General features: G+C 50.9%; 1 protein-coding gene across 1 annotated transcript; it reads right to left on the reverse strand.

Annotated features, from left to right (window-relative positions):
- Nucleotides 1–339: 339 nt before the first annotated feature.
- Nucleotides 340–12,477, reverse strand: NAGA (alpha-N-acetylgalactosaminidase). The gene is made up of 9 exons (XM_078862593.1): nt 12,249–12,477; nt 9,309–9,466; nt 8,066–8,240; nt 7,407–7,584; nt 6,469–6,563; nt 5,573–5,734; nt 4,672–4,869; nt 3,344–3,487; nt 340–2,790 (listed from the first exon to the last, which is right to left on the reverse strand). Exons 2-9 carry the CDS (start codon nt 9,461–9,463, stop codon nt 2,593–2,595), a joined length of 1,305 nt encoding a protein of 434 aa, XP_078718719.1. The 5' UTR covers nt 9,464–9,466; nt 12,249–12,477; the 3' UTR covers nt 340–2,592.
- Between the last annotated feature and the right edge of the window lie 245 nt (nt 12,478–12,722).

Raw genomic sequence — 12,722 nt, forward strand, 5'->3', positions numbered from 1 at the left:
TTCAACACCCTAAACGTGTTTGTACGTTTGATACCGGCCCTGATGTCTGGTCGCGTGGATTCTTCTCCGGGCCCTCCTGTTTTTCGCTTCACATTTAGAAACGTGCGTTTATATAAATTTCCACATAAGCCACTTCGTTGGGTTCTCATTTATGAAAGGCAGGTCGCTTCTGAAAAATATCTATATAGCTCAGTGGGCCTTACCTGGTAAAAAAACAAGACAGAGTTGGGCACCGCACCTCTAGTCACACGCAAGTTACCAGTGCTCTTATATTATATTATTAATAAATCAGAGATAAACACGACACGAAATGTTTACAAAAATTCAAAAGCCTCTTTATTTTGCTTGCCGATCTCACCACATTAACTTTTCAACTTTCATTCCACACAAGCGTCACCGCAGTGCAAATCATTTAAATCAGGTTAGCGCTAATGTTTGGGTCAAGTTTATCATTCACGATCTTTGGTTTAGGCTTGAAAGAAGTGAGATGTGAAAATGGGAGGAAGAGACGCTGTTAATGCTGCGATGAGTATTAAAACAAGTACAGGACTTTGCATCGATTCCGTCATGTCAGAAGACCTTCCATCTGACACGGGCAAACCAATTAAACTGGTCACGTGTACAAGCATTTCCACAGGCCAATTATTATTATTATTTCAGCTCACTGGTAGATTCACGACATAATTTGACCAGATCATTATGTGGCCGAACCCATACATCTATTATGAATCCCAATATTGGTTGGAATGATCTGTGTTAGCACTGGAAGCTGTTACCAGGTTGGTCATGATTCTTGGTGTTTCGCTTCGGTGAACATTCAAGGAAGCCTACGGTTAGGGTTCACTCATTTGAGAGTGAACATTCGCATTAGTTAGTGAGTTAGGAGTCTCGCTGTAATTATCGGAACAGGATTTTTTAAAATTCATGCCACAGGAAGTTTTGTAGGAGGCAACATCTTGCTCAACACGTCAGACAGACATTTTCACAAACTGTTCCTACATTATAATGACAAAGTTGAAGGTTGTTGGGCTGTTATAGCCAATGACAACTCATTCTAACCACACGATGTGCAGTGGGTCAAGATAAAAAAAAGCTTAGGGTCTAGAACCAATCGACCCACGCCATGTTCAAAATGTTCCAACTGAAACGACTCAATCGAACCAGGCAAAGACACCACGCTAGAAAATTCACAACAGGCAGGGATAATCCGATTCAGGACTGTAAACTCAACAATCAAGAGGCAGTATGAATGTGAATTTGTAAAAAATATTTTTTTAAATACCTTTTATTAACGAATTAATTCATTTAATTAATTCAACCCACACCATTTGTCAAGAAAATAAAGCCACCATCCATTTTGTACAGCATAAGCATTGCCCAGGCCTCAACCCATGTGACCTCAAGTTAACCAATTATAGATTCCCCTTGTGCAACACCACATTCCACGCAGGTTTTTTGCGCAATGTACCCCACAGATCTACGCACAACTTTAACTTCCCCAGCGCAGCATCCCACGGTGAGCACAGCAAGTGAAGGCGACCTTCGGGGTAGAGATCAAATGGCTTTTTGTCTCACCTTGAGACCACCTCCAGAAAGCGAGACAGTGCGGCTGCCCTCATGGCACAGGAGGTTCCGGCAACCTTAATTTCCCAGCGCAGCATCCCACGGTGAGCACAGCAAGTGAAGGTGACCTTCAGGGTACAAATCAAATGGCTTTTTGTCTCACCTCGAGACCACCTCGAGAAAGCGAGACGCAGTGCGGCTGCCCGCATGGCACGGCAGGTTCCGGCTACAGCATTCTGGGCATCACAACCATGCCCACCACGTTTCTCTCTCTGCTTAGGGCACCTGCTGGGTGGAGGAGACCAAGGGTAAAGGCCCAGGACCTCTTGGCTGCAACGGACTGACAGCGAGGGATGAGCAGGGAGTTCTCGTTTGGGGTACTGTGCCAGGAATTCAAGTTTCTTTTGTTTCACTCAACTGACAAATCAAAGACCAGGAGGAGTCTCATTATTTGCAAGAGTAATTTGGGCAGACCCTTGGATTGGCATTGTAGGGCACAACGCTGATATGCAACTTTCCAGGCATGTGGCCCTCTACACTTGAAGGCAAAACATTTGTATAAAATAATTACAGCACTCGCCTTCATCTGCAGGGTTAAGTTTGGGGAGCCACGGAGGCGAGACGTTAACTACCTCGCATGGTATGCAGGAGGTAGTAGAGGTTCGATCACGACCCTGACGTCGATATAATTGCCGTTTGTATGTTCTCTCCGTGGTGGCGCGGAGTTTTCTCCAGGTCCTTCGGTTTTTCCCCTCCACATTTAGAATCGATGTGCACTCAGAGTATTTGGCTGCAATACATTTCCACATGATAACAAGCCACTTTCGTTTAGCTATCAATTGTGGCCAGGTCACTGCCTGAAAAAGACCTATGTATAGCTCAGTGGGACCTTACCTGGTAAAAATAATAAAACATAGCAGTAGTAGTAAGTGTTGGGGGTTGATTGTGATGTGACACAGAGAGAACCGTGATAATTGTGAAGTGAGAATTAGCGAGCCGCCCACCACCACACCTCTTCCTGAGCTGCGATCACAGCAAGTCGTTGCCGGGTGGCACGGGAACGCGGGCGCGCGGTTTCATCCACAGGCGCCAATCGGCGGTGGCGGCGGCGGCGGCACCAGTCGGGTTCAGGTACCACATCTCGGCGCCGCTGGGGTTGATGGACACAGTGAACTTCTCCTCGGACTTGAGGGTGCCGATCTGCTTCCCCGAGAACACGTCAATCACCTGCGGAATAGACGCACACACACACACCTGTGAGACCTCTGGAGGATGGTGGGCGGAGGCATCTACAATTACAGGAAACTTCATCATTTGTCCATCAGTGAGTCAGTGTTGAGATGTTAATTTCCTCGCCTGATATTCAGGAGCTTGTCGGTTCGATCTCGACCCTGACGCCTGCTATATATTTGGAGTTTGCGTAATTCTCTCCCCATGGTGGCATGGATTTTTCTCCGGGTCCTCTGGTTTTCGCCTCCACATTTAGAATCAACGTGCAATTAGAGTATTTGGCTGTTATAAACTTCTACACGATCAGCCACTTTGTGCTATCATTTGTGGCCAGGTTGCTTCTAAAAAAGAGCTATATTGCACAGTGGACCTTACCTGGTAAAATAAAAAAATTGTTCAACTGATGAATCGCTCAAACGAGCATTGAGGCGACGCTCACCTCTTGTTTATATATCCCTGAACCAGTGTCGGGATTAACACATTGCTATGACAGGGACACATCTATCCATAGGGCAACCACTACCCCGTAAAGGACAGTACTGGCTCTCACCCAGTACTTGGAGCCTGCGGGAGCCCCCAGCGCGACCAGCGTGGCGCTGTACGGGTACGGCATGTCCACGCGGCGGCTCGCAAACGCCAGCGCCCACGCACCGTCAGTCAGGTTCCGCGACCACACCTCGATGTGGGACTTCTCCTGGAGGGGCGGGGTAGACAGCGGCCAGACAAAGACACACGCAGAGGGGGTCAGCCGAGGCCGGCCGGAGAATACGGGGGGGGGGCGGGCAGGATCGAGCAAGGCGACTGGAAAAGCTCGGCAAGAGAGACGTTAGTGCAACCTGTTCTCCTATAAATGCTGGAAAAATCGCGTTATCATAAATAATATAGCGTAAAGCAACAGTCCGCAATGACACGAGATGTGTAACGCAGGCCAAGCAGGCTGATGCGTGTGGGTTGCATCTAGAAGCATCCAGCAGCATCCCGCCCCGTGCGATGCTTCACCGATGTTGCCGTACAACCGCTTATTCCTCCTTGCGCGATGTAGTTCCGTTCACTCGATCGCGTTATATCCAATTCGCATCCACGTTGTAAAAAATTAGTTCCCTAGTACATTCATTGCGTTATGTCAAATTGGCGTTATGAAAACAACACGCGTTGTAGGAGAAAAGACAATGTAGGCAGGAGGGAATTCCAAGGTGGAGCAGTGCAGAAAGAGAAGTGTCATAATCTGCAGTGTGGCGAGTGAGTGGGTGGGTGAGCGAGTGAGCGATTGGTTGAGTGGGTGTGTTGTTGTTGTGAATCGCAGGCGCAGTGGTTGAAGACGGCGCCGATGCACGAGATGATTCGGCCAGTCCGGTGGACCGAATCTTCAAAATGGGTGGTGAAAACCAATGAGTGAAGTTCGTGGTTTCAGTACACCATGGTTGTAGCGGCAACAGAGTGACAAGGATATAACGAATTGTGATTTAAAGCTTTCGTGACTGCAGGGATTCATATTCTTGGTTCTCTCGGTAAAGTCACGTAGAAGGGAAATAATAAAAGAATATAAATATAAAACAATAAAAATTCTCACGACGTGATGACTGCAACACAAGCAATCAGTGCTGACGTTAGGAAAAAAACGTCACTTTTTTCAAATTTTGTTGCTGTGGATTACACACCTGATGATAATTGCTTGTGTTGCAGTGGAAACGTGAGAATTTTATTGTTTTATATTTATATTATTTTATTATTTCCCTTCTACGTGACTTTACCGAAAGAACCAAGAATATGAATAAGGATACGACGGAATGTACCACTGTGTGGGGACGGAGTGAACCACCGTGCGAGGACGGAACATACCACCATGCGCGGAAGGAACATACCACCGTCTCGGCTCACCTTGACGATGCGCCGGCCCTGCTGGCCCAGCGGGTCCTGGTTGATCTGGATGAGGAGGCGGTTCTGCAGCAGCTCACGCGCCGCAGCCGACATGCTGCGCAGGTCGTTGGACATGAAATAGGGGGCGGCCAGCACGGCCCAGACGGCCATCTGCGCGCGCGACTGGTCGTAGCTCAGCCCAAAGTCGCCCACGATCAGCTGTGGGCAAAAACAGCACGCAGCCGTCGCGCTCTTGCTCGGAACCCGCGCGAGGAGAGAAGCGGTGAGCTGGCACCGCCGAGATGCTGGGTTCGAATCCAGGTTTCAGCCGCTGCCTGCGTGCGATTAAACTGGGTCCTCGAGTGTAGCGAGTCGTCAGTCTCTGCCCAGTCACCAACGAATGCACAAACTAAAAATTTAACTATTAAAATTTTTTATCTTAGAAGGTAAGGCCCACTGAGTTATCTAGCTCTCTTTTTCCCCTAAAGCGACCTGGCCGCAAATGATAGCTCAAGGAATTAGCTTATTATTACGTGGACATTTATAGCAGCCAAAAACTCTAATCACGTCATGTCGATTCTAAATGTGAAAGGAAAAACCTGGAGGAACCGGAGAAAAATCCACGAAGAGAGAAACACGCAAACTCCAAATATACATGCGTTAGGGTCGGGATCGAACTTATGACCTCTTGTATACCAGGCGAAGGAGTTAACATCTCACCAACGTGGTGCCCATTTTTTTCCCCACAAATTCCAGCTATGAGAATTAAATTCCTTGGTGCGACTGTCACGTGACAGATATTACGGGACACAAATATTGGTGGAAAAATATGCAATTTCGTGAAAAAGTAGGACTGGCACACCAGAGGCCTACAGTGGTGAATTTAGCTTTTACCATGAAAACAGCGGGGGCGGTGCCGTACCATGTCAGGGTCGTTCCAGCGGCCGGGCGCAGCTGCGGGGATGAGCACCTCCTGGTGGTCGCCCCACCAGTCCATGATGGACTGAACGGAATCCCACGAGTCTTCGATGTCGTCGTAGTTGCGCCACAGGTTGCAGATGTCTCCGAGTTGCGTGTAGTTGACCTGCAGTTGCCGCACCGCCCGCAGGAAATGCCATGAACCCCTGGACGAGCGAGCGGACAAGCAATGGCCTCTAGAGCTAGAGGCCCCTTCGGCTCTCGGCTGACGCCAAAAGCCTCGAAGAGTCGAGACGAAAACACAAAAACTATTTAAAACTATTACTATTTTACCAAGTAAGGCCCACGGAGCAATATAACTATGTTTCAGAGCCGACCTGGTCATGATAAATGATAGCTCAACGAAATGGCTTATTATTACGTGTAAATGTATAGCATCGAAATACTCTAAATACGTGACATTGATTCTAAATGTGGAGGGAAAAACCTGGAGGACCCGGAGAAAAATCCACGGGACTATGGGGCGAGAAACACGCAAACTCCAAGTATACAGGTGTCAGGGTCAGGATCCAACCCACGGCCTCCTGCATACCATGAGAGGTAGTTAACATCTCACCACTGCGGCGCCCCCTCTTAAAACATTAATGTGATGCATCCCTTAGCTCGACCTCATTTTCTGGGCTTATCCTAAAGAAAAAAAATAACTCGCCACACATTCAGAAAAGCCAAGACTCACTGCACTTTCTAACAACCTCTACAGACCTCCCAGGAACTTCATCAACACAATCACCGTTCCCTACGTTTTCCTGCACTCATCCGGTTCCTTGGGCACCCATGAGGTGGGTGTAAGCTTGGTGGTGGGGGCGGGGGGGGGGTGTTAGAGGGGGCGACGGGATCCACCTTGGGCGGGAGGCCGCCCTCGTATGCCGGCCAGCTGCACGAGTAGGCGATGGGGCGGCCCGTGGCATTGAGGGCACGGCTCATGCTGGGATAGCCTGCGCAGACAGATAGACAGATGGAGGGAGGGAGTCCATCACATGGGGAGAGGAGTGGTGGTGCGGGTGGCGTCTCCGCGTTTCACTCCGCACCAAGGCCGGGCAGCACGCGGCCCGCGACTCCACGTGGCCTTGGCCACCCGAGGCTGACCGCTTCCACACGGCACACAAACAGGCCGCATCCATCACTGCTCACATCTTAGCCACACTCAGTCGAGGACGAGACGGCAATATTTATGACCTGGCAACAATGTGCTTCCGATTTTCGCGCCACGCGGCCTAAGCTAATACCGTGTTTATTTTTATAAACTATTATAAATAATTTGTATTTTACCAGGTAAGGCCTATGAGCTAAATTGCTCTTTTTCAGTAGCGACCTGGCCATAAATGATAGCTCAACATATCGAAATTTATAGCATCCAAATATTGATATTTTGAAATTTGGAAGGGAAAAAAACCAGAGGAGCCGGAGAAAAATACATGCAAACTCCAAATATACAGCAAGCATCAGGGCTGGGATCGAATCCATGACCTTCTGTACACCATCAAGAGCTTAACACGTAGGCTTTAACACCAGGCAAAAGATTTACCATCTCGCCACCACGGCACCCATAAATTCGAGTACAATGTTTCACTGGTGATTACAACCAGCCTCATCAGGCGGTAGGCAGATATGTGAAGAATTCCTCCTGTAACAGGATTCCTCCTTTCCAACAGACCGGTGTGCTGAACAAGTAACGAATTGGCACATCTTCCTTTTAGCCGTGTCCCAAGGAGAGAGGAGGAGGAGGAAGGATGGCCCTGCCATCCTCGCGCCCCTCCCCGCCGCGTGGCCGGCGGTACCTTCGGCCTTCTCGGAGGAGTTGGAGTAGCAGCCGTCCAGTTTGAGCATGTCCACCTCCCACTCGGCGAAGGTGGTGGCATCGGTCTGCACGTCGGCGAGCGTCGTGCCAGGGTAGCCCCCGCACGTCAGCGTGCCGAGGTCCTCGTAGATGCCGAGCTTGAGGCCGCGCGCGTGCACCTGCCGTCCCGCACGCACCAAAGATCCCCCACCGTTGTAGCCTCAACAAGTGCTGTTAGCAAGTGGCGATGTTTACATGCCGCATCGGGTACTCATTTGAGGCCGAGTCTACCTAGGGGAGTTCCCAGGACCGGGTTCAGATAATCGTCACTGGTGTTGGCCGTGAGCGAGAATCGAGCTCGGGTCGCCGAGTTCGTAGCACAGCGCGCTAACCGCTACACTACCGTTCCCCCTAGCATACACACACACACACAGACAGAAGCACACACACACACAGACAGAAGCGCACACACACACACACGCGGGATCACAAAGACACAAACCCCTACACACACACACGGCAGCACAAAGACACAGACCCACACACAGACAGAAGCACACACACAGAAGCACAAAGACACAGACCCACACACACGGAGACAAACACGAGCCGGTGCGTGGCAGCCAGGGCCTGTCGGTGCCGGCGAGCGGCGCTGCTCACGTAGTCGGCCAGGGCCTTGATGCCGCTCGGGAAGCGCTCGGGGTCGGCCTGCAGGCGGCCCCGCGCGTCGCGCTGCCTGCTCATCCAGCAGTCATCGATGTTGACGTACACGTAGCCGAGCTCGCGCCACCCATCCTCCGCCAGGCGGTCCGCCATCGCCTTGAAGAGTCGCTCGCTAGGGGAGGTGGGGCACGGGGGAGGTAGGGGAAGCGAGGTCACCGGGTCAATTTGTAGTCCTTCCTTCGGCTGCTATACATTTCTACATGATAAGCCATTTCGTTGAGCTATCATTTGTGGCCAGGGAACTTCTGATAGCTCAGTGGGACTTACCTGGTAAAATAAAAAATTATTTAGTTTTGTTTTGCTAGAGGTGGAGACCGGTGGGATACGCGCGCAGGACAGAGCAGTGAGCAAGAGGAAGCGTGAAAGGCAGACAGACGGCGGGAGACTGCCAGAGCACACCCTTGGAGGAGATGGGGTGTTGCCAATGCAACAGGTGCGCGGTACGAGCCGATGAGAGAAGCCACGTCCAGGTGGAGTGGCAGGCATCGGGGATGTTGACCGGTGGGGGGGGGGGGGGGTCTTCCTCTGGCTGTAAAGGGGGACTGCTTTTGTAAGTTGAGATATTACCACGATTGTTGCCAATTACGAGGCGTTACCCCGTGGTACGCCCGGGATGCGTTCCTGAAAATTAGAACGGAAATCGGAGCAAGGAGATCGGACGGTGGATGGTAATGTGCTCCAGAACCTATTAGTAGTGGCTGTACTACGACTCGCGATGGTTGATTGTAACGTGGTACAGAACCTCACCAGGGGATGCTCGGTAACCCATTGCGGATCTGTACCGTACAACGATCGGTGTGAAAAGGCAGTATATTATTGATATATTACTTTGCCCATTATATCATATGTATTATTAGGAGTTGTTTATTTTAAAAAAGAGTTTACACTCAAAATAAATACGGTATGTGGGGGGAAGAAATATTCCAAGAGTCCATGTACACTTGAAAGGGACTATAGCCGGTCAGGGGACACTAACGCTTGGACACCATCTGGCACCTGAATGTTCGTCGTGCAACGTAAAAAACTTTGGGTCTCGATGGTAAAAGTTCGTGAAACCTCGAGGGTACGTCATGGCAAGGTACGCACAGTACGTACAACGGGACCGGGTATCAATAAGTTGTGTACGGTACAGCGAACGCACGCGGAATGGGAGGGCGTACATCGGGGAGTGTTACGGTACCTGATGCAGTTGTCGGGGTCGTTTTTGCAGTCCACGTTGCAGCGGAAGCGCTCCCAGGCGAGCCAGCCCATGGGGGGAGTCCTCATGAGGCCGTTGTCCAGGCCCAGCACGCACACCGTGGACACCAGCGCACACAGCACGTGCAACAGCAGCATGGCCTGTGCACGCACGCACACACAACAAAGATCACCCGTGTAACCTTAACAAACTGTTGGGGCAAGTGCCATTAGCGAGAACCTATGAAGACCGGCATGGAACACGAGGGGGTGGGTGGCCAGCACCACTCCCGGCCGCCTTTCTCCCTCTGGTGGCGACGTTTACGCACTGCACGAGGCAGAGGTCGCAACCGGGTACCCGATACCCTACCCGATACCCGGCTACCCGTACCCGGCCGGGTACCCGATACCCGTACCCTACCCGATACCCGGCTACCCGTACCCGGCCGGGTACAGGTACGGGTACCCGTTTGCGACCCTGGTGCGGCCGGGTACGGGTAAGGAATCAAAACCCGTTTGCGATCTCTGGCACGAGATACTCATTTGAAGCCGAATCAACCTAGGGCATGTCCTGGACCAGTTGAGATATTCGTCACCGATATTGGCGTGGTTTGTAGCGTGGTTTATAAGCGTGGTTTGTAGCAGAGCGCTACCCACTATACATTTTTACTAATCACACACAAACGTGTACATGCTGTCACAAATGAAGGTCACACACGGGCATGCACACCCACAAATACGCCGTTCACTGATCACACGCATTAACATGTCCACACACAATGTCACGAATGACACACACAACAATGTACACGCAGCCACGAATCTCATGCATGGACGGGCACAACCGCACGGTCATGAATCACCCACACGGTCACTAATTAAGTGCTCACAAGGTAAAGTTTACGTTTATAGCTTGACCAGGTGAGAGCACCACATCAGCATAATCGAATTTACAAGACTGTAATAAACTCTTTTTTATTTTACCAGGTAAGGGCCCCACTGAGCTATACAGCTCTTTTTCAGAAGCGACCTGGCCACAAATGACAGCTCAACGAAGTGGCTTATCACGTGGACATTTACAGCAGCCAAATACTCTAAACGCGTGTCGCTTACCTTTCCTATACTTTGCACTCCTATCGTGTTTGTGTACTGTTTGTTGTTGTAACTTTCTGACACGCCCCTACTGAACATCTGCGAAAAAGAGCTTTACAGCTCATCGGATTCCTCCACTATACATAAATATTCTGCTTCCGAAACCTCGCAAACTGGTGCCGACAGATCAGTGGCGCAGTGACGACTTTATCAGCTCAGGGGGTGCGGCAATCGGTTAGGTGTGGCCCCCAACATTTGATTTGTCTCGCACGGTCAAACCTAGGCTATTAAACAGGGTGCTTCAAATTGTTTTAACACTTTCTGAGAATATTTTTCTTTCTGATAGTCTATATATATACAAAAGGGAAATTTGTGAATGTGTGCCTGTTCTAAATGTTTAGCATACTTCCTGACATGCAACAAACTTGAAATTTGGCATGTGGGTACTTTCCAGACTGTACACAATGCAAAACGTATAAAAATAGACTTGGGGGGGGGGGGGGCGCAATAATGGATATATTTTGCACAGCAAGTGAGCGGTGACGTCACATCTGTCATGTCACCCGCATGCGGTAGCGTCACGCAGTGTGCCTGCCGACGTCACACAGTGTGCCTGCTGACGTCACACAGTGTGCCTGCTGACGTCACGCATCCCCCCCTCACCCTCCACGTAGGCCGTGTATTAATCAAAGACACGAATCCATGTCCCGGGCTAAGCTGGGTAAGTAAGGCTAGTCACATATACGTTACAACATTGTTGACGCACCCTGTATGTGGCGGCTCCTCTTTCCCTAACCACATCGTGGCATAGTCACTTTCAGTTGTTTTCTTGTTCATGTTTTTGTTTGTTGCGGTTGCACCCCATTCAAGAGCCGAATGGCTAACAGGGCTACACCTAATAAATGAAACTGAAATTAAACTGAACATTTAACGCTGTAGGGGGCGCTCCGCCTTCGCTCCGTGGTGCCCTCTTTGCAATATTTCGTTACCGCTTTAATTCGATTAAAATAAAACGTGGAACGTACCGGAAACCATTTTCATTAAAGAAAATTGCGTCCGATGAACGTGTACACGGCACGGCCCTTTTGCCAATAAAGCGCTGACTGGGGCTGTTGAACATGTGTGCAAAAGAGCTTTACTGATACTGGAGGAATCCGAAGAGCTACAAAGATTTGTTTCCCCACAGACGCCAAATTGCGTTTCCTTTGTTTGCATTATGCGAGACAGGGAGTCAACAAATAACAACCACGACCAAAGACAAAGGAACGACTCCCCCAGTAAAGCCTCAACAGACTGTAGGGGCAAGTGCTGTTGGCGAGCACCTTTGAAAGGCCGGCACGGAACACTAGGGGGTTGATGGGCAGCAACACGCCCGGCCGCCTTTGTCTCCCCAGTGGCGATGTTTACACACCGCACCAGGTACTCATTTGAGGCTGGGGAGGCCCAGGACCGGTTCAGATAATCGTCACTGGTGGTGTTGGCCGTGAGCGGGAATCGAACTCGAGTCTCCAGGTTCGTAGCGCAGCGCTAACCGCTGCACCACCGCTCCCCACAACAAACCACCGCCATTCGCCACTAAGTGACGATGAGGTCACCACGACGCTTGTGCCAGGCTACGTGCACGTTAAGGCCACGTTAAGGCCACGTGAAGTGTCGAACGCCCGCTGGCAGGAAGGTCACGGGACAGACCCAGCAGGTGCCATGGGTCGACCGACCGCGATGACTGGCCCGATGCACCACCTGTACCCTCTACTGTGCCACAACAACCACAACAACCACCACATCCAGCCCCACCACCCCTAGCCCACCACGCGGATCGGCCCCTCGGGGCACCAGGGCGCCACCAACTCACCTCGCTTGGTGTCAGAGGCTGCTGGTAGGGTGACGACGAGCGGCGTGGAGGTGTTGGGTGATGCAGGCGATGCAGGGAGGTTGGTGGAGGTGTTGGGTGATGCAGGGAGGTTGGTGGTGCAGTTGTTGGTGAGAATCTGCGGTGGAGTTTGTGGCCACGCCGAGCTGCGACCCCCAAACGTGGACGCGGCCCTTTAAAGAGGAAGCAGCGGCAGCGGCATGCGGACACCCCCCACGTGGTGCGATCAGCTGATTCGTCACGTGACGAACCCCCTGAGTGGGTTACGTCACGCGACCCCCCCCACCCCTCCCAGCCCGGGCGCGTGACCCACGCGCCAGTGAAACGATTCCGGAATTGAATAAGTAATATTTAAAAAGACTTTTTAAAAACACGCTTTAATTAAATGTATTAGTAATGGAAGAACTCCACGACTCCAGGAAGTGGTCCCGAAGCATGCCATCACGTAAGGGACCG

This window comes from Lampetra fluviatilis, chromosome 1 (genome assembly GCF_964198595.1).
Source record: "Lampetra fluviatilis chromosome 1, kcLamFluv1.1, whole genome shotgun sequence".
Classification (NCBI taxonomy): Eukaryota; Metazoa; Chordata; class Hyperoartia; order Petromyzontiformes; family Petromyzontidae; genus Lampetra; species Lampetra fluviatilis.